Consider the following 27,171-nt stretch of genomic DNA (forward strand, 5'->3'; position numbering starts at 1 on the left):
CCAGGATGAGCAACAGCACCTCTGTTACTGGCGTCCATTTACATAAGGCAGAACGCTGCCCAGGGGAGCGGCTTGGAACGGAGAGGACGCTGTGAACACTCGCTGGAGGAAAACTTCAGCAGACACATTGAGCACCCAGTCAATTATTATTGACCACCATGTCACAACCAGGTGCCACGGGGGCAGCAGGACACAAGATGTGGTATATTTTTGCATGAAACTTGCAGAAAATATTGAAGTATTATGCAAAAGCGGTATCGGCTCTCCATCACTGGCTAATTATCTCGCAGCACAATCCATTCCCGCAAGCGGAGTCACAGATCAGGTCTGCTGTTCCAGTCAAGCCCTTTTTTTCATACGGAATGTGTTCTGACACCAGAGACTGAAATGTGAACAAAAAGGGAACATTATTAATTTAATGTGAGATGTGAAAATTTAATAACTTCTTTTAGCATTTGAATGTATTCATGACATTCACCCTCCAAGTGGTATTGAAATGTTTCCATGACATTATCAGCCAGGATAGTAAACATGTTATTCGAATACTGCCCAAGTGTATGCAATACATTCTAGGAACCATTGAGAAACAACTTTCTGGCGTCAACAAGAAGACCCGTTTTTGGACTGTTATTTTTCTCATACATTAATTCTTATGCAGGCTGAATCGTTCCTTGTAAATCTTATCAATATAACCAGACATGTATGTTAAAATGAGTGAGTGAAAATCTACTGAAGCAACAACTGTAAACAATGAAATAGCAAATGATTTAAGGAAAATAGCTTGTAAAAAAATGTTAGTTTTTCCTTTTCGTGATTCTCAATGTGGCCACTTGATGCCACATATATATATATATATATATAAATATATATATATGTGTGTGTGTGTGTGTGTGTATATAACACGCATCACTACATCAAACGCACCAACAAACACATTCCCTGAGGTCGAGTCCTAGCGCCCTACGCTGGTGAACTTGAACTGACTGAGGTCTGCAACTTAAGACGACTTTTCATCCAGTGGCTCCAGACCATCACTGATGGATTAGTAGTCCACCACACAGAAGTTCTGAATTGATTGAATCAGCAAGCTTCTTAAGATGCGTCCGTTAACTGCATAAACAGTTGTCTTAAGTTGCAGACCCCTCATCATCTGAGGGCGTCAGTTCAAGTTCACCAGCGTAGGGCGCTGGGACTCGACCTCAGGGAATGTGTTTGTTTGTTGGTGGGTTTGATGTAATGATGCCCGTTTTTTTAGCCCCCGCCTGTTGATAAGTTGTTGCTGAACCCATGAACAGAGAAAAAGAGACGCGAGCCAGATGAATGTGATTGGATTGTGGGCCGAGTGCAGCTTCTCCCATCTGTCTCTGAGTCTGCCATCCCATCTCACTGGCGGCAGGAGGTAATTGGGTTCATTGTTCTCGCCACAGGATCTCCCGGATTGAAAGCTTCATTATCTGCATAAACATGAATGTAAATGAAGCGCACTTATGCAGTTGCAATATACCAGGAGATGGATCATGGTTTGCCATATCTGCAACATACGGAATCATGCAACAAATACGGGAATCATGACCAGTTATTTCTTTCACTTCTGGTCTTGGATATATCCCCTCCAAAAACATTCACGATCACAAAACTGAAACCAAAACTAGCAAATGCATTGCTTCTCTGTAGCCAAAGTTGGTGAAGCGCACATTGGTGCCATGGACACTTTGATGGAGTGATGTCAGCTTGTTTAGCTGCTTCCCTTTGCTTCATTGAATGACAGAACATCATTGTGAACAATCTATAACAGAAGTAGCTGCTGTTAAAGTAGTTTGATGTAGACACCTCATATTACTAGTCAAGTGTGTAAACATTATCAAAACAAGTCGGAGTGTAGATGTAATGTCGCTGTTTGGTGTTGGATCTGCCTGTCCTTTGGCTCCGAGAGAACTTAAACTAAAACTGCCTTGTTTATGACATGCATGAAATGATCAACCACATGTTTTCTCTCGAGTTACTTACCTCAAATTCACTTGAATATTTCCAATCCATGTTTGTGATTAATTCTTAGAGCCAGTATTCTTGAGCTCAAGAGTGGAAGCCAATTGCCTCGTGTCTTTTGTTCTTTTTTGTTGGCTAGTTCCCTCACAGAGTTTACAGTTCACTCGCACTGCTTCTGTGCTGACCCTTAAAAAATAAATGAATAAATAAAATTCAGCATTAAATGCAGAGCTGCAATTTTCCACGTTTAACAGGCAGAGAAGAGTTTTAAACCCATTCAACCGGTAAAGCTTTTGAGCACACTGTGGACTGCTGTTAGATTTTCTCTATCTTGCATGTGAATAATAGTTCTGTTACTAGGTAGTTGAATAGATGCGTTGACGTGTCTGAAGTGATGTGATTTACATCACTGTTGAGTCAATTCAAGATGGGGTTAAAGCTTCTGCCTGTAAAAACTCAGTTTCATAACAGTATAGACCAGGCACTGAGGGATTCTTGGGTAAATCCATCATTCTCCTGTGTATGTGATGATTTCGTATGACTTTTGTCTTTGGTGCCAAGGTGTTTTCTGGTTTTGAGTTTTCCTGACCAAAAGATGATGTACGTCTCATCGGATGAGGAAAACTTTCCTACCAAGACTTTTGATTATATTAATTCATGGATTGTTTTACTGACGTGATAGAGCTAATTGTTGATTTAAGAAAAAAAAAAAAAAGAAAAAAATGATGGGGCTGATCTAATGGATTGCTGGTTATTAACATCTCAATGTGGGTTTGCAGTTAAGGCTTTCTAAAAGGCAGTCTTTCTCTCATAATAGTGTGTAATCGCCGTTACAAGCTGTACAGCAGTTTCTAAAGCTTCTAAATCTAAATCCTTTATTGACCAAAATCAACAGGATTGTTCCTGGAAATCAGGAACAATGACATATAAATGAATAAATGAAATAACAAAAATATGTGCTACAACAAAGCTTCACTGCTGACCATATGTACAGATACATGGATTGTATTTTACCAAGAGTTGCACCACCCCCTTGTTTCGTCAACAGTTCCTCAGTTTTTGAATTGACAGACGGATTGTGACTAATCTACATGACCCCGCTGTATTTATTTATTTTCTACTTTTTCTTTTCTAACAAGTCGTCCAATGTCATGTTTTGTTGTCTTCCTGTTCTCACCCAAGGCCTTGAGAGGGAGTGCTACACAAGAGTGTACAGCAGAGAGGCCTGCTGTGCTGTTCCAACGGTGTTTGACTCCTGTCAGATTGTGTTTACGTTTCTGAAGGACGCTTCACCTCTGGAAGCCAGCGAATGAATAGAGAACTCATTTCTCCAACGGAGACTAGTCAATCACTGTGCATTTATTCTCCTCCCTTGTGGTGACCTCTCACCAGCTTGCCGAACAATGGCTCACATGAAAACTGCAGATGAGTTTGACTCTCAGCGAGGCCTAATGCACTGTGTGCATCAATACCGTTAAAAGCTCTGGCAAATCAAAGAAAAAGACTGGGTTTTTACCCCACCTTTTTCTTTCAAGTATTGTGTTTGAAGCCTGTTGTGGTGACTCATTTCATTGAGGTGCTCCTTCCACCACATGATTGTTTTTTCACTCATGGGTTCATACTGTGGTTGGCTGGGCTTTTCCTGACATGTATATTTACTGTACTGTCAATTGAAAAAATTCTGGGTAAAGTTTGACAGATTCTTTCGTTTTATTAACTCAATCAACAAGAATTAACTTTAACATATGTCGTGGTTACCAGTAGGTTCAGTAGTAGCACCTTTCCTTTGAAGCATTTGCAGATCAGTATTTGCCATTTATATTTTCTAAAAACGATCAAACTACAAAAGCACTGGTGGAACCACTTTCATTTGCTAGAGTTGGATAGTTGAAGATGAGCCACAGAGTCACGACACTTCCAGTACGTAGACACCTTCAGTAGATCCATTCTAGCGCCATCTATCTCCATCCTCAACCTTAGCTCTCAAAACCAGGTGTGACGGGCTATATGTGATTTAGAAGTCGGACAACCCTTAAATGCAGATACGTCCTTAGACTGTGTTGGGCAGCATGATGCCAAAGCAGTTCAGTCTATCACTTCAGAGAAGAAGATTGATCGTATGCAACAATGAGTCAAATAAAACAAAAAATGGGTGAAGATAATGCAATGGTTTTTGTAACATTGATATCTCCATTAACAAAGAAAGTGCTTACACTTGTAGCTCACTTTCTTCACCACTTTGGACGCCATTTTTTTATTGGCTGAAAATAAGCAAAGCATTCTACGTAGTCCTAGGTATTCGTAGGTAGGTACTGGCAAATCTCAAAATTCAAGATGATACTTTCTTCAGTCTTGGACCTCAACTGAACCTGAGGACTGAGATTGAGGATTAAGGTCTGTGTAGCCTAAAGAACTTGTACATGAACAATATCTATGTTCATTTTGAACAACTTTGTGTTTCAACTGACGTAGACCTGATACTAAATGCTGGGCCACATTTCATTTTTCCATAATCTAGTGTGTCCTTCTAGTGACTCTCTTCTATCACAGATGATGAAGGTCTGACTAGTTTATTGAATGCATTCAGGGATAAGGCCCACATAATTCCTCAAGTTGTGCAAGTCTTATCGTAACCTGACTTGCGCCTGTCAGAAGGCAGAAAGAGTCTGGGATCTCTTTGACCAATAAAGTGTGTCAGGATACCACAGTATTGGCCATGGGGGAGTGGAGCCGAGATGTTCCAAGCTGCAGTACACTATCTTTCCTCTTTCCATAGAGGCTGAGTGGGTGTGATGAGTGATGCATCATTGCTGAGCAGAGCAAACAGGATTGTCATGGTCACAGAGCACATTTTGTACTGTTTCCACTGTAATTAACTGGAATGTGTTCAGCTGAATGGCAAGCCTGGTGAGTTCAACTTTAAAGTGATATTTGCTGACAGACGAGATTCACAGTGATGCTCTGAAAGTGCCCGACTGTTAGGCACATTAAGCTTTATCTTGCAACGTGGATTATAGAATGGATTCATAAGTGGCAGCCTCCAGTTAGCCATATTTTTAAATGCTCTGAGTCTACTGCAGCTTTTATAGAGGACGGTTGTCTGTAAATCTGCACATCGATGTTGGTACAGTACAATTCAAAAAGGTAATTACTTAGTCATATCAGAATACTTCCTGTTTGCATAATAAAAATAATAATAAAACAACTATATATCACTTAACAAATTGTGTTACCAACGATGGGAGAGTTTGTCATTTAAAATATTAAATATAAATCTGCAACAGTGATTTAGAAGCAAATATGGAATCTTTTTAACATTTGCCATATTTTGTCAAAAAATAAAATAAAAAATTATGCGGACCATTGTCGTTTCACATTGAAAAGTTTCAATGTGACAGGTTATGACTAGTTTTGTTGTGTCAGAATTAAGATGACTGCAGTAGAAGCGCATCAAAACATCAGTTGAGCAGATGAATCACACTGAATTGAAATGGCTGTGTAGGTTCTCAGTCATCCGGCCAATCCCGCATTCGTACATGTACACAACACTGCAATAAACCATACACATAAGCAGCTTTGTCTTTATGTTTTCACAAGATAAAACAGAAGGGGAAGGCTCAAAAAAACTCTTGCATATAAACTGTCAAATGGATGCTGAGGAGTTTTATCTTTCAAAGGCCAGATGCTGCACACTCACGCTCTGTGTGCCCTGACAGGCTGAGATTGATTGTAGTTGTTGTGAGCATTACTGATCAAGACCTAAGGAAAGCAAACGGCAGAACCATTATGCACACTGATTTTTCTTCCCACTTACCTCTGGTGATGGGAGAGCGCAGCGGGCTGCGAGCCCACAGCGCTGCACGCTTGCTTTGCTGGGATCTGCAAAACAGAAAACCCAGCTATTTACAGGGAATATCGCGGCAGCGGCTCCTGTAACCTCTGGGTGCAACATACTTGAAAATAAACTCCTGCTCTCTTTGATGTGTGTTTGTTTGTGTGTGTGTGTGTGTGTGTGTGTGTGTCTGTGTTAGTGTGTACATCGTTTCTAAAGGCATTTTAAGTGGTTTTGCCTTTGAGCCATGGATAAGTATAAATTGTCCCTTGGAGCTGGAGATGGGTAAAGAAGGAAAAATCAAGATTTTTTTTTTTTTCTGGTGGGGTATTAACATGATGTAAACTTCACATGACTGCTGACAGTTCTGATATCAGATGTGGTTTTTGAGCAGATGCTTGGCCGCCATTGGCTTAAGTCCGCAAATCAGATGGAGAGGAAGATTGTTGAACAACTCTTACTTAAAGTTTTTCTGTGGTTCGTTTCAAAATTCATGGAATTGTTTTTAGCAGCTGCCACTTGTATCGGTGAGATCTTGAGTTCTGACAGCGGAGAAAGGATTCAGCGGTGATCACATACAACATCCTTGCTTGGCCCTCCAGCCTTGACACTGCATCACTGCAGAAGAGACCTGGATAGCAAAAGTCATTCCTTCCTCTTCTCTCTCAGTATCTATACAAACACACTTATACACGCTTTGTATCTTCTATAGATCAAGATTACTCAAAATTACTCCAAACAGTATATGTAAAGATATGTATGAAATTAATAATACAGTTTGCAACAAATGCCTTTACAGATCTATATGATAGAAGCAACAGTCTGTCGATTTTGTTTTGTTTTTTGTTTTTTTTAATGGCAATCAAGTCGTGGGAATGCAATGCACTTAAAAAACAAACCTGTCCTCACTCCCATGGCTTCATATATTGACGCTGGGAAAGCAGGCATAAAAATGTTTTGTTCCTGTGTAGGAAAGACAATGGGGTCACTACGGAGAAGTTGAATGTCTTTCGCGCTATGTCGCGGAGGGTTGAAGCTTCAGTTGAAAGCAACATGCAATAATGAAGCATCGGACTTTGTCACCATAGGACGCAAAAGTCCACTATCCCAACATTGATATATTACACCATGGGTGTGAGGATTAGTTACAAAAAAAAAGAAATCTGATTTTAGTCTGAAACTTTGTGCTGCATGGGTGTACGTGAGGATCAAAATAGTGTCTATTTTCAAGTGGACTTTTGTGTCCCAGAGTGACGCAGGAATCAGTCATCTGTTGTGTTACATGTTGAGGAATTTAGCCTTTCAATTGCCCCACAGATTCCAAATGGTTTACAAGGTGTAACCGTACTTGAAAGTGTTGCAATGTTGCAGACATGTGGCCCCTTCCATGTTTAACTCTGCAGTTTGTTTTGCATTGCCCAGATCGCAACAACTGATGAAATTATTTCCATCACACTAACAACAAGCTCTTACTGGAAGTCACTCAACTCAACAAGGATCTTGAGGTCCACTGCACCTTGTTGCGAGAATGGTAGCGCATTTATCACCCGTCTAATTGGGTGGACTTCAGGGGAGTTTCTCTGGAATGGCAGTTTTTAATGGAAACTGTGGAAGGTGATGAGGGACAAATGCTCCTGGAAACTGGCAACAGCTCTAGGGACAGCATCATGCCTCCGAGCCGCTTGAGTGTACACTATGTCACTTTGTAAACTACAAAGCGAAATGATCTGCTCACCTGGGGACCGGAGGGAAGCTATAGAAATCGTGAATATCAATGCACAGATGAATTCTGGGATCTAAGAATATGATGAAAGCAGAGAGTAAGATGTGTGATGGGAGACTTATTCACATGAAAATGGATCAGACATCATGCTGCGCCAGATAGCCAGCTGTGGCTGGTAAAGAGGAGAAAACGTGACGGCGAACGGTGAGACAAACTTTCCTGCAATTTCATTTTAGACACAGTAAAGACTCTGAGAGAATCCCAGGAGGTCGGAACGGCATCCGGCATCTGAAAAGACCTCAATTTTGAAATGGGACGCTTACTAAACTGCTGTAACCGCTGCCTTTCAGGTTTCCTTTGGCTGTGACAAAAAAGACGCGAAATAAGTTTTTATAATCTCTGGACCTTGAACGCTTTTCTTTTCCTTTGAAGGGAAAAATATACAGTTTCATGCTTCACCAGTTTTTCTGCCTTTTTTTTTCTGGTCAGTTATTCACCCTCTCCCCTCAAACATTCCCCAATGTGCAGTGAGAGGGCGATTTAAAGACACTATTAAAGCTCTAGCAAATGAACACATCAGAAACAATATTGATAACCATTGCCACCAACAGATATCTACTTCTAAAAATGCGACACATCCATCACATTTAAACTTTTTTTTCTGTTTACTGTTTACATTGATTCATTCTTCTGTTGAAACACAGAATCTAAATCCTGGCTAATTGTTAAGATCCACAAGCAAGTGTGAATACAGCAGCCCCACAATGTCATTTGAATACAGCCTTCTTTGTTTAATACAGTCTCTGTGATGGAGTATGTCTGTCTATTCACTCTCTCTCGCTGACACTGTTTGGGCCAGGGTTATTCTATTTGTCCATTTATAGCCCACTGAGCTGCGCCTGGTATCGTAGCAACAGTAACTATGGCTATAGAAACCTGTGGAGAGATCAATTTGTTGGCCTCCACTTGGCCTCTTTGTACAAGGGCTTGTACATTGATTTAGATTATTCACGTCTATAGACTGTCATGCAGCCACATGGCTCCGAAAAACAAGCAGCGGCATTTATAATCCCATCGCTTGTGTTGATAGTATTTCCATTTTTATTGAGCCGCAGACTTTAATTGAGGCTTATCACAGGGAACATAGTCTTTGCTCTCTCTTTCTCCTTTAAGCTCTCATCTGTGTGTGTGTTGTGTGTGTTGATTGACAAGTGTTTACAATAATCTGCGGCAAAGCATTGGCGCTATTAAGTGATGAATTAGTTGAACTAATTTCAGATAATCCTCCTCCATGCTGGGCCACGTTGACAGCGCTCTGATGTTTGAATTGTAATGCCTGAGTCCTTTGACTTCTGTCAGGCATAAACTTCTGTTTACACTTGTTTATTGCAAATTAGTTTTCTAACCTTCTGCGCCGCCTTTGATGTGGAAATTACATGTGAGGCTCGGGCACATGTGGAGTACGTGTCACAAGGCGGCTGAGGTCGAAACGTGGCGCCTTCAAGAGTTTTCTTTGCTACAAATCTAAAATGTTATTTGAAAGTGTTGAAATGCTGCAGACACACGTCATACTCCAGTCATGTGACCTCCTCCATTTCTTTTTTAAATCGCACACATTGCTCCCTGAAAACGGATTAAATGATTTACATTACTCCATCACTTTACACTTGTGAGCTAAAAAGGTCAAAGTTACCTAAGTAAGTGATGTAGCATTGTGTTTTGTTTTGGCTCACATTAACTTGATATGGCAGTGGATTCAAGTTATACATTATCCTGCACTCATCAATTATGTTGACATCCTCTGTGCCTGTTTTTATTTGGGCTTTTAAACAGCAGTGAGTGCTGGAAAATGACTCTACATGATATTTAGATGTTAAATGTGTGCAACTGGGTTGTGAACAGTTAAGGAAAAAAACATATGAGACATTTTAAACTTGAAAAAAAAAAACAGTAACTCAGGAGTTACTTTCTCTAGAACAGTACTTTATCAGTTAGAAGCAACTGTAATTGATTAATTTTCTTAGAAAAATGTATTATTGACTTACATTTTATCTATGTACTGAGTTCGCATTAGAAATATCGTTGATAGCAATGAGCTCGATAGGACAGAAGGGGGCAGTAGTGGTCTGACACTTATTCATGACGCACACATAAGGTTTTGCTGCAGCCCTCTGCTGGCAGAATAGCAACGTCTCCTGAAAATGTGAAATACAGTTTCCATTTACAGAGAGACAGACAGCTGAACATTGATGATCATGCAACCTTGTTGACTAAGAGAATAAAAAGAGAACAATTTCTAGATTCAGAACTTTAAACCAAACATTTCTTGTCATCCTGAGCCGTTAAGTTTGTGGAGCACTACCCATAGTAAAAGTGAAATTCATATTTTCAGTTGAATTGCCTTGAGTAATAAAGCGATTTTACAAGTGAAATGAATTGGAACTTTCTTACCGTGGACCACACACACAGACAACAGTGAGGCAACACGCTGATTTTGAAAAGCATTTTCATGCGGAGACGGTCTTGCTGCTTTGCATAATTGATACAGTGGGATTTAAGGATTCACTTCTTCCAGTGACTTACAGACAGAAGGGAAGCTAATTATGCTAAAGTTATAAAAATTCCAAGAGCAATTGATTCCTGTACTGTAAAAATCTGAAATGCAGAGCAGCGCTGTTCTCATGAGTGAACACCTTTAATGAATGTGATTCTTGTGCTTCTCTGCGAGCGTCAGGTCAGTAAACAGCGCGGCTGGGTCTTTTCAGGCCAACGCAGGAGGACGACGGGAACCGCTGGAGCTCCCATCCTGCTGCACCGGGACACACTGGTCGCTCCATGCATTTTTCATTGCACATTCCAATTTTTTATACTATTTAGCTTTTCCCTCTAAACTTGTGCGTGCTGACACGACATTTCTCTGCCTTCTGCACAAAGCCCTCTGGTGCTCACTGTGCCGGAGTCAGAGTGAGTTGTGGTTTTGTGTGTCTGCCTGCTTGTGTGCTTGTGCGTGAGCACATGTAAAGAATGGAGATTTTGTACGCGCTCTCTCGCTCGCTCATCTTCCCCTGCTCACTGTATGTGATCCCAAAGGCGGCACAGAAATTGAGAAAACAGGCAAAGTAGCCGTCACACACACAAAAAAGTCCATTTAGTCTTTTGGCAGCTCTGCAACTGCAGAATAGTGCTGCGCAGGATGGATTATGTGAAAATATTCTGAAATTCAAATTTCATTTTGTTTTGGCCCAGAGCAACGGGCAAACTGCCTGGCTGAGATCAGTAAAGGTCATGAGGAATTAAAATGCTTACTGTACTGAGAGAGAGCGAGAGAAAGGAAGGGAGCGGGGGTTGTGCAGTGAAAGATGTGAGAGCAGAACTCGGCCATCTGCTAGTTGTTACCCTTAAGTGAAAGTTCCCCCGATTGTGGCATGAAGCTATGAAATATTCTCGAGTCCCATGAAGTATATGTTCGAGCTTTGTTGTTTCTCAGTTTAGCAAACCGTTTTTAGGAATGTCTTCCATTACATATCAAACGCTCAATATGTTAAAAATGTTAATATGTTCGGTGCAACTTCACAAATAAGAGAATCTGTACCAAGAATTGACCTCATCACAGGTCAAAACAGAAGCCGATTACAAACACGTAGCTTAACAATCACAATTCAAACAGCAATAGTTTTCTCTGGGGCAAGCAACACAGTCATCACCTTGGACAGCGCCACGTGCTCATGCTCACACACCAAGTGAAATTAAATACATAAATATGAATGAGAAATAGAAATGTGACAACACTGATGAGGCGATTCGGGATCTTTGAACTTGTTATTGTGAGCTTGGTACAACAGCGCACGCCACATCTGGCTTGGTGGGTGCCTTCTCAGTTGAACACGGTAAACAATCCAAACAAAATAGGCATCTATTGCAAATGTAATGAGCCCACTTGAGATGGCTTTCGACTTTCTTGACTCCCTTGGTTGAATCTGAAGATTTTCTCCGAATAGGATGCGTTGCTAAAGGTACGGCCTCGCGGTGCAACACATGCTCTGCTCATTCATTTGTATTTTTAGAGTCTTGGCGGCGAGATGTTGCCGTTCACAGCTGACAGCGTAAGAAGAGGAATATGTAAGAAAGCTGACTTACATCTCACTTGCTATCTGCAGATTATGAAATGTGTTGAACGTAATCTGGGGAAAATGCTGATTGACCTTTCCAGGCTAATTAACGTGTAGCCAATAGAAAGCAGATAAGAGAGCTGGGCTGTCAGTGTGAGTGACAGGGTGAGACTCTCCCCCTGCAGGCACATTAGCAGCGAAGATAACACCACCGTGTGAATACCCACCCACAAGTGCACGGAGGAGATTTGAACAAATCATCTATCACGATTTGGCTCCGACGTATGGGAGATTTATGACACTCCGATGAACAAAAACAAAATCCCCCCATCTTTTATCTATAGGTTACATTCACATCCTCTTCCACTGAACTCAGCGGGTCCCGGCAGGTGAATGTCCTCGTGAACCGCACGTCGCTCAGTCCTCAGTCAGAGCTGAGCTGACATGCAGGACGGCCTGTAAGCTGCTTTTGTCCGTTGGCGGTGAAGTCATCTGCCAGCTCAGTGGCTCCTGCAGACAAAGCTTCAGAGTGATAGCCCACACTCTTGTCAGACCTCACTCTCTATGGAAGCCCCCCACCACCACCCTCAGCTCCACTCATCCCAGCAGTATGGTCAAAGCCTCTTCTCTGCCTGCCCTTCATTTTCATATCATTCTGTTTTATTTCACTCATTTCCAGTTGATGTAACTTCAAGAGACAGAAACTTCTCAATTGAAATATCTTGAATGTGACGTCTTGCTTTTGCTGAGTGGGAAGAGGATTTTGGAAGTCAGTGGAGTTGATGGTTTGAAATTCCATGACTGCCCGGTTATATTCTGTTGTCATGGGGGAAAAGCCTCCTCAAATTCATATTAATAAAATCATATTTTACTCAAATCTCATGCCATTTAGTAGACTGTTTTATCTAAACCATCAAGGACAAGGCAGACCAAACCCAGAACAGCAAGAACCAAACAAAGGCCACAGAATTAGGGGTGGGACTTTAATCTGTTTAGGCCGAGTAATTAATTAAATGGAATAAAATCCATTTAAAATAATGCAATTAATTACCCCATCAATCACATTCACTCAAGACACAACAAAACTTTTTCCAGTCTGTGAGTACCGACAGCTCTTAATGATGCCCTAGATGCATCATAAAAGAAACTCTATATAGATGCTAATGGTGAACACTGTCAACACTGATTTGAACTGCAGTGAAACTAGTTGGATGTGAATATTCAATCCAGGTCCATTTTCTCTCTCAATTACTCCTACAATTTAGCCTCAGAATTTTACTGACAGAAGGTGTTCTTGCTTTTGCACATATCCTAGCCAGTGTTATTCACTGTTTTTAACACATAATTTTCAGTCATCATAATGTTAGCATTTCTAACTTAAAGCAGAGTGTTATGAAACTCGAGCAGTGCTACCGCTACGATCAATATTAAATCGTCAACAATATTCTGTTCTTCTATTGTGGCACTCAATTAATTTCGCATTTATTTATTTTATCCAGTCCCATTCCTACAAAGAACATTTTGACCAGTAATGGAAGCACTTTATAGTTCACATTGCAGTCCTCTGGTCCAGATCATGTCAGAAAAGTGGGTCTTTAACCAGAGTTGTGTCCTTGTGTGTTTGGTAGCCAAAGCCGCAAGCAAAACCTTTTTACTGAATGGATTGGGTTTGATCCTTCCAATCAGGAGGCTTTGCATTTCTACAGTCCACTGTTGAAAGACAGCAAATGAGCTACCTTCATCCGAGCTCATCAGTCAACCAACATAGGCATCAGATAAGATGAAGTGATGGGAGTTCTGGATACGCACAAACTCCAAAGGAAGGGGAAAAAAGAAGAAGGAAAGCAGGGTATCAGGAGAGTGAAGGTGGGGGTTGGTTTGGAGGGCTGGCCACAGGGGTGTGTCCAAGCTCGCCCTCATGAATCAGTGTCACCAGAGCGATGAGAAAATAATTAAGAAACAGGCCAGAGCTGTGTTAAATACTGCCAAAGGTAAAAGCTCCTTCTGTAGCGGGAAAGAAAAGCGAATAAAAGAGCAGCACGGGTGGAAATCTATATCAGCAAGCAAAAATGCCCTTCATGTGGCATGATGAAGGCAGACAATATAAATAGCTCTGCCATATTTTAAATGTTCATGTACAGTAGCAACGTAAACAGATTGCAAAGCAGTTTCAGGATTTATGACCGGCGTGGTAATACACAGAAGTCAACGCTGTGAGTAATATTTCACTTTTGTTATCACATTGAGTGTAAATATGCTGAGACGTGCAGGCTGCAGATGAAATATTTTAAGCAATTTCTCCTTCAATTCTTCTCCTTTCAGCAGCTGAGCTGCTGTGGGTGAGGGGTGTCAGAAAGGTCACAAGCTAAGAAGTACTTTGAAGAAACAAACAGAACGCTCTCCTGAGGCAGATTATTTAAAATGATCTCATTTGAATATTAGGATTTGGCTAGAGTTTGGAAAAAAGTCACTATTTCAGCTGTACGAGGTTCCGTAAAACGGCTTCATGCTGGTTCACCGGCGAATGCTCCATCCAATCGTTGGGGTGCATTTATGACTCTCTCCTTGTGTGTGGTGCAGGAAACGGAGGGTTTAGTCTTATGTTGTTCTGGCTATATTCTGATAAGAAATGTCAACATCAATCCTAAAAATACCTCTGCAACGCTCTTCCAAAACAGAGTTTTTCAAATATTGCAGATTATGTTGTTTTGTTGCTCTCTGCTGGGGTGTAGGTTAGTGATATAGGGCCATGTCCCCACCATGAAGTGGTGCCTACACATTCTCATGGTGGTCTTTCCATCCCATCTTAGCCCTCATAGATGAAGATCAATATGCACATATAGGTCACATCACCTCTCACCATGCGACTTTCATCTTTGTTGCTGCCATGCCAAACATGCTATAGCGATGCAACACACCGCACTTTACTTTCAAAGTGTCTTATTTTTCTCTTTTATAGCTCCCATGAATGTTTAAACATGTCTACCGATGATATATAGCCAGTCCCCATTGGTTTGCTCTCTGAGACAACCCCCAAGAATGAATTGAGTTTTTATGTTACAGTGCGTGCAGCGAGCCACACATTTGCAGTGTGTATTCCACATGGAACCCTTGTAGCAGTGTGTACTGTATGTTAAAGCATGAGACTTATCCATCTCTGAGGAGCACTTGGTGAGAGAAGCACTGTCCTCCACGCTGCTGCTATCAAGAATGCACGAGAACTCAAGTGTCATCCTCATCTATGGCTTTAATATTCTCAGCTGAGCTGCTGTTAAGTAGCTTTGTCTCCATAAGGGGGGAATGAAATGTGAAATCAGGTGGATTTTAATGTGTGTGATGTAGTGTAAGGACTACCGCTGTATAGAGTCGGGACTAGATTTGGAGGTATTTATGTGTTCACTAAATGAGTGTAGCTTATTCATGTATTGTGATCAATAAGCATCTTCTTGGTCCACCCTCATTACGGTTGGTTCAGGAGGTTGACCGTGATCCAATGTGAGTTAGAGGAGGCCTGTTATGGTCTTCTGTGTAGTAAGAGTTCTTGCCAGTGTTCGCAAGATAAAGTGTCACCTTAACATATGGCACTCATCTATTTCTGGGTAATTTAGTTTGGAAAATAAGCCCATATGCTACATTAACTCGCTTGAACTTTGAAAAGAAAAACATTGAAAATTGAACATTGATTTGGTTACACTTTATATATATATATATATATATATATATTCATAAGACACCATAATGCATTTAGAAGGCAATATAGATTTATAGAGTTATGATTGTTTATAATCATGAACAACAATTTATAACAAGGTTGCGAAAGTAATGTAAGGTGTGCAGTTTGAGAGAGTACTGTTATTTGCCATAGCATTATACTGTGTGGTTCATGTTAAGGTTATGGTTTTCCATGGATATAATTCTTCATAGACCTTGTTATAAGTAGCCAGTCTGATCTAATGTACCAATAATGCATCATAGATGAGAGCTAACTTTTATTTTGGCATGAAGCTACTGTATTATCATGTGAGCTTTACTGCTGAAGGAAAAAAAAACTAGACTATGGTCCCCTTCAAATGGACCTGTCTCCTACGATCTATTATTTGACACCAATGATCTAATTCTTTGTGCACTTGCTGGTTGATGCTTTTGAAGTCTGATAAAACAAGTCCAGATATATATTATCTTAGGGTTAGCTTGACAGAATGCGAAGATGACAGCTTCACAGTTCCGTTATTTAACTCCTTTAAGTGCAATGACCTTGATAAAAGAGAAGCTCTACCAAAAGTGAGTGTAACTATTCAGTGTAAAGGGTTGAACAAAAATAGACTGGTGTTGACAGCAGAGGTGCACATGTAGTACCATGAAATAGGTTCTTGTGTATGATGAAACAGACTGCAAGGAGTGCGTAATGTTCTTTTCAATTCCGAATCCATGCATATATATATTTGATAGAAGACAATATTGTGTTGCTTTGGTCTTGCAGGCAGCAGCGATCCCATGTTTTATTGAGAAAACACAGCATTGTGTTCTTTGCAGCGCTGTTTCCAAGCAACATCTCCAAAGTTGGGAGGGAAACAGCCCTAATAAGCTTCCTCATTAGGGCGAAAACATAGTAGGGCTCACGTTTGTGCTGTCAGCTCTGTGGGTTAGCATACAAACTTCAAAAGACAGCTGCGAACACAACACACACACACACGCACACACACACACAGCGAAGCACTAATTTACTTCAGGAATTGGTAAACAAACTATTATATCAACCCACATTTCTCCCTGAGTGGAAGGTGCGCCGGTGCAATATACACAAACTGGGTTCTCTCTGTAGTGGCTCCAGCACTATGACAAAATTTGTGGTTGTCTCTCGCTGGTGATAAAGCAGCACATAAAAGGCTCATTATTCAGGAGTTAATTTGGCAGGGTTTTCTCCCCCCCAGGCTGTGCCAAACCTCAGACTCTCTCCCTCTCAGCCACTCCCGCCGCTGATCCCTAACTGTACTCTGGATGCTCCAGACACACAAGTGATCACAGACAGACTTGCGACTGCGTCACACACACACACACACACACACCTCATTAATGCAAACACAACCTGGTTACATCCCTATATGTAATAAATTGGATTAAATTCCACTGGCTAAGCACTGTGATCTCTTCGGGTTAATTAATTTCATTCCATTCACTCTGTGTTTTTTATGCTTGAACACATGCTGACACGGTTATTGTGTGGCATCCTGCTCATTGGAGGAGTATAATGGGCTTTGGGACGGAAGTGAAGATGTTGTTTGGTATTCTGGCACCAAAGTGATTCAATTGGTTCTCTCTTTCGACAAGGTATGCTACAGTGGCGAGCACTAATACAGCCTGGCGCTCTTCCTCCCTCCTCTCTTATCTCGCCCTCCAAATGAGAAAACCTGGATGGCTTCTCAGGGGCCCTTGTTTCTGCTTGGATGCTATCTCATTTGGTTTTTAATATATTTATCCATTCATTATTGCTCCCTTTATCAGCCGGCTGCTATTGTTCATAATTTGTCCTTATCTCTTCCACTGACAGTCAAATTTGCACTGCGGCTCCGCCGACAGATGGAGAAATGACCCGGTTACCAACCCCTCCTTCCACAACTTCTCTCCTCCCTTCTTTCCTTTCCTCGATCCTCGAATTCTAATGAAAAATGACTGACAGCCTGCTGTATAAGTAGTTGTCATAGCAACCATCCCATCCTTCTGACGAGTGCTTTTCTCTATAGCACTCTCTGCACCACTGTCACAATATATCCCCCATCGCTTTCCATCGCATCTCAATCACTCCTGCCAGTGCCTGAAGAAAATACTATCTGTGTAGTCACTGTTGAGTGTATTTCTTTCTTATGATACATGGACTGAATATATACATAGATTTGAAGCCAGCCCAAACTTTCTCCCCAATGTCTGGGTTTTCTTCAGCCTGGCACTTTTTAATGGCGTTTGGACCCCCGCTGACTCAAAACATTTGTGGATACTGAGATAGTCTTGGATTAAGAGGAAGATTATATCTAAGCAAATGAATCAAGAAAAACGTGTTTATGGATAAGCATTATTAGTCTAAATGGAATTGTGAGAAATGACCAGGGATAATGGGGCTCGGTGTCCCATTCCCATTCTCCATCTGCAAGTCCACACAACACTGTTGCTCCTCTGCATCAAGAGAATCCTGTTGAGGTGGTTTGAGCATCTTGTTTGGAAGCTGACAGATCTGGGACATGCAGTAGACACAACCTCTTTCCGTTGAGATAGGAGTGGCTCAGCATCCCCCCTTGAAAAGTGGTTTCTTGGGAGAGAGAAGTCTCTTTGCTCCGAGTGCTACCCTGCAGCCCAACCAAATGACCAGAGCCAATGTTGTTGGGTTTGGTTTTCCGATGTTTCATTCTGTGCAGCATCATGTTTAAAGCATATATTTATTCATCAAATGTGGTACTGCATCCAGGTTTTTTTTCACAATTTTTTGTTGGTTATTGGTTAAAGTCCCAGCTATTGAAGCTATTCTCATGTGGACTAGTTGAGGTGCTTGTCAAAACAAACAAACCAACAAAAAGGGATGGTAAAACCTGCAGCAGTGTGAATTCCATGCTGTGCAGTTGATGGGTTTTAAGCATGAGACAGAGTTTTGGCTACCTGCAGTACTGTTTGAAGTTGACTTGTTTGACTACATCAAATAGGATAGTGAAACCACAGCTTAAGATTCAAGTCACACTGGGGGTAGCGCCTCGTCCCCACGTGCTCTTGCTGGTCCTAAGTTCAAAGTTGTGATCCCATTGCATGTTTGTCACAGGCATGTGCCAGTGTGGCTGTTTACTTCCACCCCTTGCTTCCTTGTGCCTTACCGCCTCCAACTTCACCACAATTCCAGTCTTGAGAGGGATTTGAGAACACCTACAACTCTTCATCCGTCCGAGCTTATCAAGAACCGTGTGCACAGCTGCTGACTGGATGGGACTGTCGATCTGCCTCTCCCACACGTTCACCCTCACCTCCTATTATCTCATTATCCCTGCTTCTTCTGGCTCCGTCTTCTTTTTTTTTGTCTTTTTCCCCGTAGGTGAAAGACTTATCGTTATTCAATAGCTCTCAATCTACTGGCCTAAGCTTTGCCAGTCTGTTGCGTAATCTTTGGAAATCAGTCTCAGACCAACTATTAGTTCGAGTTGTGTGTGAATGTGCGAGTCCCTGAGGGAGCAGGCAGGATTTATGTTCTCTTTACATTGTTGTCTGTCTTCCCTGTCTTCAGCTCCAAACTTGATGTTGTTCATTTCCAAATTGAGTGGGGCAAACATCAAACATAGAAATTAGCTTTGGATTGTGGGACCGTGACATAAAAAAGAGTGAATTGTTGCTTTCATAAATGCGTCAGGTTTTTCCTAGGCCTCTGAGATAATAAAACCATGATAATAAGCTTCATATTTCATGTAAAAATATTGACCACATTTACACCAATGAGGTGTCCTGTGCTGCGGAAGACACGTGGCATTGTGCACAGCGAATCGTGGTGATTCAATAGATATGAAAGGAAGTTCCTTGTGTTGCAAAATAATCATGTTAATTTAGGTGAATAAGATCTGAATCTGATGCCCTCGATTTATGTCCTTAATGGTCTTGTATGCAGTTTACATGCTCTGCAACTCCTGGAAACAGGAGTCATATCAGACCTGAGGAGATTATAAAGACAAGACATGCACATATTTTTAGGGCAGTGAAAAGAAAAAGTGAAGAAAGACAGACATGTTTTATGTTTAAGAAAGGTTCCAGTGCGCCATCAGTATGAGATCATGTCATTCTACTCCTAAGCAGAACGCAATTCTCTTTAAGTTTGAGGCAAAAAGTCAGAACAACTGCAGCATCAAAAGTGAAATGTTACATAACAAAGCATCGTTTATATTTGGAGATCATGCATAAGTAACAGAATACAGCCGCATTGTTCTCGCAAATGCTCTTACTGAATAATTATTTCAGATTTAATTCTCATTTGCCCCAAAATGCAATGACTTCACTCGACACAAATGTGCTCATTCTAAAGTGCTTATGTAACAAAAAAAAGGGCCAAATTGACCCAGATGCCTTCTGCGCTAATATCTAGCCAGAACAATGTGATTCCATTATTCAAAGTTTAATTTGCATCACATTTATTCCAAACAAGCATCTGTTTAGGAACCCGCTAAATTAAACTTGATGGAGGCGGTGGTGGTGGTGGTGTTTAAATTTTCAGGACTGCAGTGACACAATGGAGCTGCATATATAGTTCTCCGCCACACTGAGCTCTAAATGCATTCTAATGGCAGTCAGCCGCGGTTATCGCAGTTTACATGCTGATGGTTATGAGGCTCCTCAATCTTTTCAGTGTTGACATTTCACTGTAAACACATGCCCGCACTCACATAACCACGGCTTGCTATTACTGAGAGAACAGTGGCTCTTTCCTGTGCTAAAGTGTCCGGCTCGCAGCGCTACCTCTGTCCATGCATGACTTGATCGTGTCACCCGCACCACACTTTAGCTTGAAGGGTGTCACACAAATGACTTGCATTCATGGGAATATCTTATTGTATTTGAGAAATATTAGTATGGCGATGTAAACCGTTTCTGAAGAGCAGAACATGAAGTATGTATGGCTTAGGCTAGTGTGGCTACATTCGTAATACGTCCTTACGTTAGCATGCATGCTATTCCATTGCCTCATGTTTCTCCTGTTTCTACTGCCAAAGGCTTTGTAAAAATGAACAGACATTCATAAATTTAAAAAAATAATAAAAAGGGCCTAGCCAGTCAGCATTTGTCACCGCTGCGCCCCCTACGTGTTGAGCATAAGCTATGTGATTCAGTTTTTGTTGTGTAATGACAGACGTGTCATTATGTTAATGTAGTTGCTTCACATAGTACTACTACTTTCAAAAAATGCCTTTGTAAAGAGGTAAGGAGGTAAAGAGTAATCAGCTTGAATAAAAATGTTCTACGTTTGTGTCTGAAATAAGTTTTGCTCAAAATATTAAACTTGTGTTTGTGACTGGATTCTCGGAAGGCTGTGTGCTGCTCACAGGTCCGCAGCCTGTCTGTCTCCACTTGTCCAATTGTTTGCTGCTAAAACAGAACATTTTGGGTTAACATTAACAATAACCTGCACAGTTGTGGCCAAATATATACTACGCTATGTACTATGCCCGGGCAGCTGTGGTCGTGACGTCCTCGAAACAGTGCATTTTTAATAGGTTGCTTCTATTTTTTTTAAACTAAATAACAGTTGTTGTTAAAATGATGCTTCATCTTGCTATCGCACAACAATATCGCCCCTTTAAGTCAAGTCTTGTAGTAATGACTGAATAATTGTGAAAAATAAATGAGTTGTTTGCTTTGAGTGAGCGCTTTGTTTCTTTGATAACTCCCTTTTTAAGTATAACAGAAGAGTTATACAAGGCTTTGTGATACACAACTCCATGCCTGTCGAGCAAATGTGTGGTCATGGTGAGGGATTAGTCATCTATAATCCTCTGTCAAGCTCTACTATCCTTGTTTTCACATGTATTTCTCCTGTTCCGTCTCTCTTTTGTTTCTGCTGCCTCCTCCCCCCTTCAGATGTGTGTAAATGACTGTAGGTGTTTAGCACCGTGTGTGTCTGTTTGCACACTGCCTGCGCTGCAGTGTTGTAGATAAATGAGATAATGTTACTGTTGGCGATGAACACGAGACCTGAATTCCCAAGGTAGCGTTTTAGTTCAGAGCAGCAGACTCCTCGACGGTGCAACAGATCTCTGAGATGATCCGTTTTCATGCATTGTTAGCTTGTTTTCAAAGCGTCACAGAACATGCCTCCCCCTCTCTGTTACTTTCTCTCTCTCTCTGTTGCAGATGAAATACTAAATGCTCTGAATAGAACATTAATATTGCATGCATTTCGCCCACATTTGCCGTACTTATAGGCGACACACCCGCAGCCAGGGGACTGCACGGCCCCGGCGTGTGAGCTTTACAGTGAACCAATACTGCCGAGTGTGATCTATAGCAGCCAATGATTCTGCTGTACTATCATAAATATTTTGCCTCACAGCCGCCGGTGACATGGCGTTTTTTTTTTTTTTTTTTCAGGTGCAGAATAGATACAATGCTGTATTTTAAGACAAGTGACATGTGGGCTGCTTCTGTGATGATCTGTGTGTCTAATGTGAAAGTGAGAAAGGTCAGGCTCTCTTGCTGTATCCAGGAGTGAATATGAGATGTTGTCTGGCAGGATTTAAGGAACATTGTGCAGCCTCACACCCCCCAGCCTCCACTCTTCCCGACTCCCACCCTATTTTACCTTACAATTTATATTCTCCCTGGAGCAGGAGGAAGGACCATCTTGGCCTTTCATTTTCCAGTTCAGGGCTTTCCTCTTTTTTTTTCTTTTTTTTTTTTGGGATAAATGCTCTCCAATCCACTCTGACAGATGTCACATTGCATCACTTCCATTTTGATATGTAGCCTCTGATCACGCCACTTGCAATGAGTGGCCCACACCAGAGACGTCACTCCCTCGACAGCATCCTGACACTGGTGATTATTTTATAGGTGCATCTCTGATGGTGCTGAAACTGTAGCTGGATGAGCTTGTCTAGTTCTGAAGCAGACATGGGTAAAGAGTGGCCCTGGTGCCAAATGCCGCCTGTTATTATTCGACCCTCACGATGTCGGAGCAAAACTCCAAAAGAAATTATACTTTTATACAGTACTCTTTTTTTTAATATTAATTCTTTGTTTTCCGATTCTATGTATTTCTGTCTAAATAAATATTAATTATATTCAAATGTAAAAATATTGTCATTAGTAATGCCGATTTTAATGTTATTTGTTGTCCCTCAAAATGAATAGGAGAAAACAGGAGGAAACAAAGAAAATCTCCCTCTCTATCATACAGTATGTTTGACCCATAGCTCAGTTGCCAAGTTACCACTTTCAATCTTCCAGTTCTTACAATTAACGTTGAGGATCTTTAAATGAAAAATAATATCAAATTATTTCACACATTTTAAGCATGTAATGAGGATTTAAACTGCACAAGTTAATATTTATTGGCATTGTTAGCATTTAGCATTTGTTTTATCTTAAACAGTGCACCACATACTACCCAACCATTTGCTTAACATATGCACTCCCCATATTTTTCATGTTGATACTGAGATATATTATGTTTTCTTTCGAGTTTTGAAAGTGTCTACAGAGGTCAGAACAGAATCTCTGCCCCATGGACATTGAGATGTCCCCCAAGTGCAGTTCAACCCCACTCCACTCCCTTGCTATGGCTTTATTGATCGATAACTACACATACTCCTGTTTTGTCACTTGTAGCAAAAATATGAAATAATATTCACCCTCAGCTCTAAGCTGATCCACAAACAGCTGATGCTTGTATGAAATGAACCCCAGAGGATTGCAAATCCAAAATTTGCTGAGAAATAACTGGCAATTTTGATTGACAGAAGATGATGTTGAAGATGATATTATTGTATTAATTTTCAAACTAAGAAGTGTGAGTGTCTCTGTGTCTGCAGCGGGATTGCAGGTCGTAGTTGTCGCTGTAGGTCATCCTGACACCGTAGGAGGCCGCTGGCTCTGAATTATAATCCCATCATAAAGGAGTCCAGCTGCCCATACTTTCTACTCACAATGACTTCTCAGGTCAGAGTTGGAAAAACAATCCTTACAAAGGGAAGGTTGCACTGCTGAGAGGCGGAGACCACTACCATTAATCAACCCAGGGCCGAAAACACAGTAAACACAGTGTGTCAGATCCAGGTGAAGATCAGATCCCACAGCATTTAGCGCTGCTCAGGAGCCGACGTGCAACGTTTTGAAAAGTCAGCATTATTCGTGGCGTGTCTCCCCAACTGCAGAGCTCGCAGAAGAGACACGCCATTGTTCACTGAAGAGCTCTGAAATATTTCCACAAAAAACACTGGATCAGCAGCAATTAACAGTGTAAGAGAGAGATAAAGAGTGGACGAGAGGAAGGAAGGCAAAGAAGCAGGTGGAAAACGTACAATCAGCACGGAAAAATGGGAAAGAAGAAGTGGTGGAGTGGAGAGAAAAATAATTGCATGTTGGGCTGCAGATGAATTGGTTCTTTCCAGACTATTACTATTGTTATTAAGTGAGAATCTTAAGTTGAGGATGAGTGAGATACACATATGTGCACGCTTATTAACCTTTTTCCGTGTCTTTTTTGTTGTCTTGTTCCAGAAGACAGGAAGTTGTTTGTGGGGATGCTGAACAAACAACAGACCGAGGAAGATGTTTACCGCCTTTTTGAACCCTACGGAGTGATCGAGGAGTGCACAGTCCTAAGAGGTCCTGACGGCAACAGCAAAGGTACAAGCCTGGCCACAGTTGTCACTAATATTTAGGTCACTGACAGAGAAGTGACACAGTCTGTGAGCGTCTCTGTCAGCTGGGGAGTGGGAAATAGAAGTGACATATGCGTCAGATATGGGTCAAATTGCTGTTTTCACATAATTACCTACATGCTCCGCCATACATCTGCGCACTGAACAGCAACAGCCATTCTGCGGGTGTCACATTCTGTTTGAGTGTCACATGAAATGAAGTGAGGGATGAGAATATTTATATATTTAGAAGAACTTATCCGACGGTGACCAATGTGCAGACCTAAGTAGCTGTGAATAACTAGTTTGCATTTCTTAAAATATCAACCAAAACTGTATCCTATTTGTAAAATGATGTCTAAAACCCACGATACAAGCAGCCTATTGTAAAGGATAGTTACTCTCAGAACTTCAGAAAGAAAATACATTTTCCATTGTTTTTTGTTTTTTAATAAATAAACATGATGAAAAACTACTTGAGATATATATGAGTAGGATTAAATTATATGTGAAGTTAGTAGAACATGATGTCTTTAAGTAATCTCATATCTAAATATATTTTAGATAAGTTGATTTCATGAGCCCAAAGATACCTTTTGCTGCTTAGAAAAATTAATTTGCAATTGAATATAAAGTGCTGACCATCCAAAAAAGTAAATTCGCATTGTAAACTATTATACTGCATACACAACACTTTTAGTGCAATTTGGATACTGTAGTCTGGATATCTCATAGACTCTCCTGGCTCTGCCAAGACTTCTGAAGACATTGATTCCATCCGACGTGCAAGGAAAATGGACTCTGCTTTTTTTTTTTTTTTTTTTTTTTTTTTGAGGACTCAAAAGCCTATTCCCAAGTCAGTGCTTATGGAAATTGTTGTGGAATTAAGGGGGGGGTTTGAAGGCAGAGAATTCTGACTGTGCAGTGCTTTGCAAGGAGGGAAAAGGAGAGATGGATGTCAAAACAATTGAAATGTCCCCGCTGTGAAGCAAAGGGCTGCTGCCAGAGTTTTTCATTAACTCCACAACTAGACTTTGGATAAGTTTTCTTTCAGATAGCGCTGAATCAATGTTAGTTCTGTTGAATTATATTGTTTTAGAAGGGTTCGTGAAGTTGCGTGAGCACCATCACTAAGAGGTTCATGAGCGCCATCGCTGTGAGACAATGCCTTAAAATGACTATGATTTTTCCTTCATTACAAGTCTGAAGTACATGATGAACCAGTGTGCATTGACACTGCTTTATTGTAGTACTATTACTAACAACAACGACAGCAGTCAGGGGGAGGCTGCAAGCTTATTACCACAAAGTAATGAGGTTGCCGGTTCGGTTCCAGCTGGAGGCTGTGGTCTTTTCTGTGTGGAGTTTGTATCAACTTGATTAAACACTCTGGTTTCCTCCCATAGCCCCAAAACAGATTGATTGAGTACTCAAAATTGTCTGTAGGTGTGTGTGAATAGTTACTGTGGCTCCGTTTGCCCTGTGGTCAACTGGCGACCTCTTTACTGTTTCACTCGCCTCTCACTTTAAGCATCTGGGCAAACACCACAGCCCACGAAGTTGAACGCACAGCTATTAGAATGCCATTGACTTTTACACTTTTAACACTTTGTATCCATCTACAATATAACTTTTTAAAAATGCCATTACACGCTGCAGCGTAGTGTTCATTTGAGAAGCGTTGTTGTGAAGAAAAGTGTTTTATTCATGTAGTTTGCTACTACAATTTCTACAAAGCATTAGTTTTCTGTTGACTTTACAGCCAAATCCTTGTGAGGAAAGAATGTTTGCTTTGCATCTCTTCCCGCTGGCAAGACCACACCAAACGCTCTGCACATTTTCCAGCACGAATGCCACGAGCTCCTCAACAGAGTCTGTCTTCGGTGTGAAGACTTTGTGGGTTTAGCCACTTCAGCTCGTATTTAATATGCACAGACAGGCATGCGCTGCTAAATAGCGTACTTTTCTGCTTCATCAGTGCAATCTTTAGCCTGCAGCTTCTGCCTGCCTGTCTGCTCGCCTAATAGCCACAGTGGGTTTAGCTGAAGCCTCTCGCTGCACACACTTTTCTGTGGTGTCAAGTGTAATTTCACTTTTATTAATAAAACCATCGTGTTTTTAAAACTTTGTCTGTTCCAGGTTGCGCTTTCGTCAAGTTCTCCACACATTCTGAGGCTCAGTCCGCCATCAGTGCCCTCCATGGCAGCCAGACCATGCCTGTAAGTGCAACACTCCTCCTGAACGCTTTCAAGGCAAACTGGAATATTTGGTCGACTGATTTCCTTTTCTTTTAACTTGAATGCATCTCATTTCACTGAACTGGTGTGTGTACATTTCCTAAAACGGGAGTCATTAAATGCTGTATTTATGGCAGTGCATGAAAATAATGCGGTGATGGCGATGCACTTGTAAAACCACAGAAAAGACTGCTGATATGCCACTGTTGTTTTAAATGTAGTAAACACCACTATTTAGAATGTGAAACAAATATTGGACAGGTTTACTATTACTTTTGGTTTACTTTACAGGAGGTCAAATGCTTAAGATTACGGTGCAGTGTTTGAACATGTGGAATGGTTCACTCGCTTTTTGGAATCACTGTCACCTAAATTATTATAAAAACAATTCCAAAGACTCACTTTCCTTGATATATCGCAGAACTCTTTCATTTTCTGGCCTTAACATATCCTCATCTCATCTAGCTTTTCAAAACCCAGTCATTTATGAGTGAGGTTGGTTAACAGAAGATGCTGCCTGAGTTTACATGTTTTCAATGATCATGTTGACTCTGAAGTAATGTTCTGTTCTATCTCTCCAGAAACATATAATAGTTATGATGCCAGTACGCTCCTCTCTAAAATACATACAACCACATGGACGCACTTGTGAGGTCCACACTTGTTGTAGATGGGGTAAAAGCTGCACTCATGAGAGTGTAACCTGCTCTTCATAGGTTGATCACCCTCAAGAAGGGATTCTATTTTGGCACCCGAGGAAGACAAGCACGATGAAGTGGATGGTGGAGTACCAGAAAAGGGGTTGTTACTGAGAGAAATCTATTGATGTTGAATGAGCGACTACCTGATGCTAAAAATAGATCATGCAAAGTAGATTGTTTGTCGTCGTGACACACAACAGCTCTGG

General features: G+C 41.1%; 1 protein-coding gene across 9 annotated transcripts in view; it reads left to right on the forward strand.

Moving 5' to 3' along the window:
- celf5a (cugbp, Elav-like family member 5a) overlaps positions 1-27,171 on the forward strand; it is a 190,095-nt gene that overhangs the window by 122,017 nt on the left and 40,907 nt on the right. For 7 of the 9 annotated variants that reach the window (XM_053856157.1, XM_053856185.1, XM_053856168.1 and 4 more), the window contains exons 4-5: positions 23,885-24,013; positions 26,167-26,246. In XM_053856157.1, the coding sequence (XP_053712132.1) occupies positions 23,885-24,013; positions 26,167-26,246 (209 nt within the window). The remainder of the gene's footprint in view (positions 1-23,884; positions 24,014-26,166; positions 26,247-27,171) is intronic. The other 2 variants (XM_053856177.1, XM_053856217.1) reach the window with 1 other exon arrangement.

This window comes from Synchiropus splendidus, chromosome 1 (genome assembly GCF_027744825.2).
Source record: "Synchiropus splendidus isolate RoL2022-P1 chromosome 1, RoL_Sspl_1.0, whole genome shotgun sequence".
In the NCBI taxonomy this organism is placed as follows: domain Eukaryota; kingdom Metazoa; phylum Chordata; class Actinopteri; order Syngnathiformes; family Callionymidae; genus Synchiropus; species Synchiropus splendidus.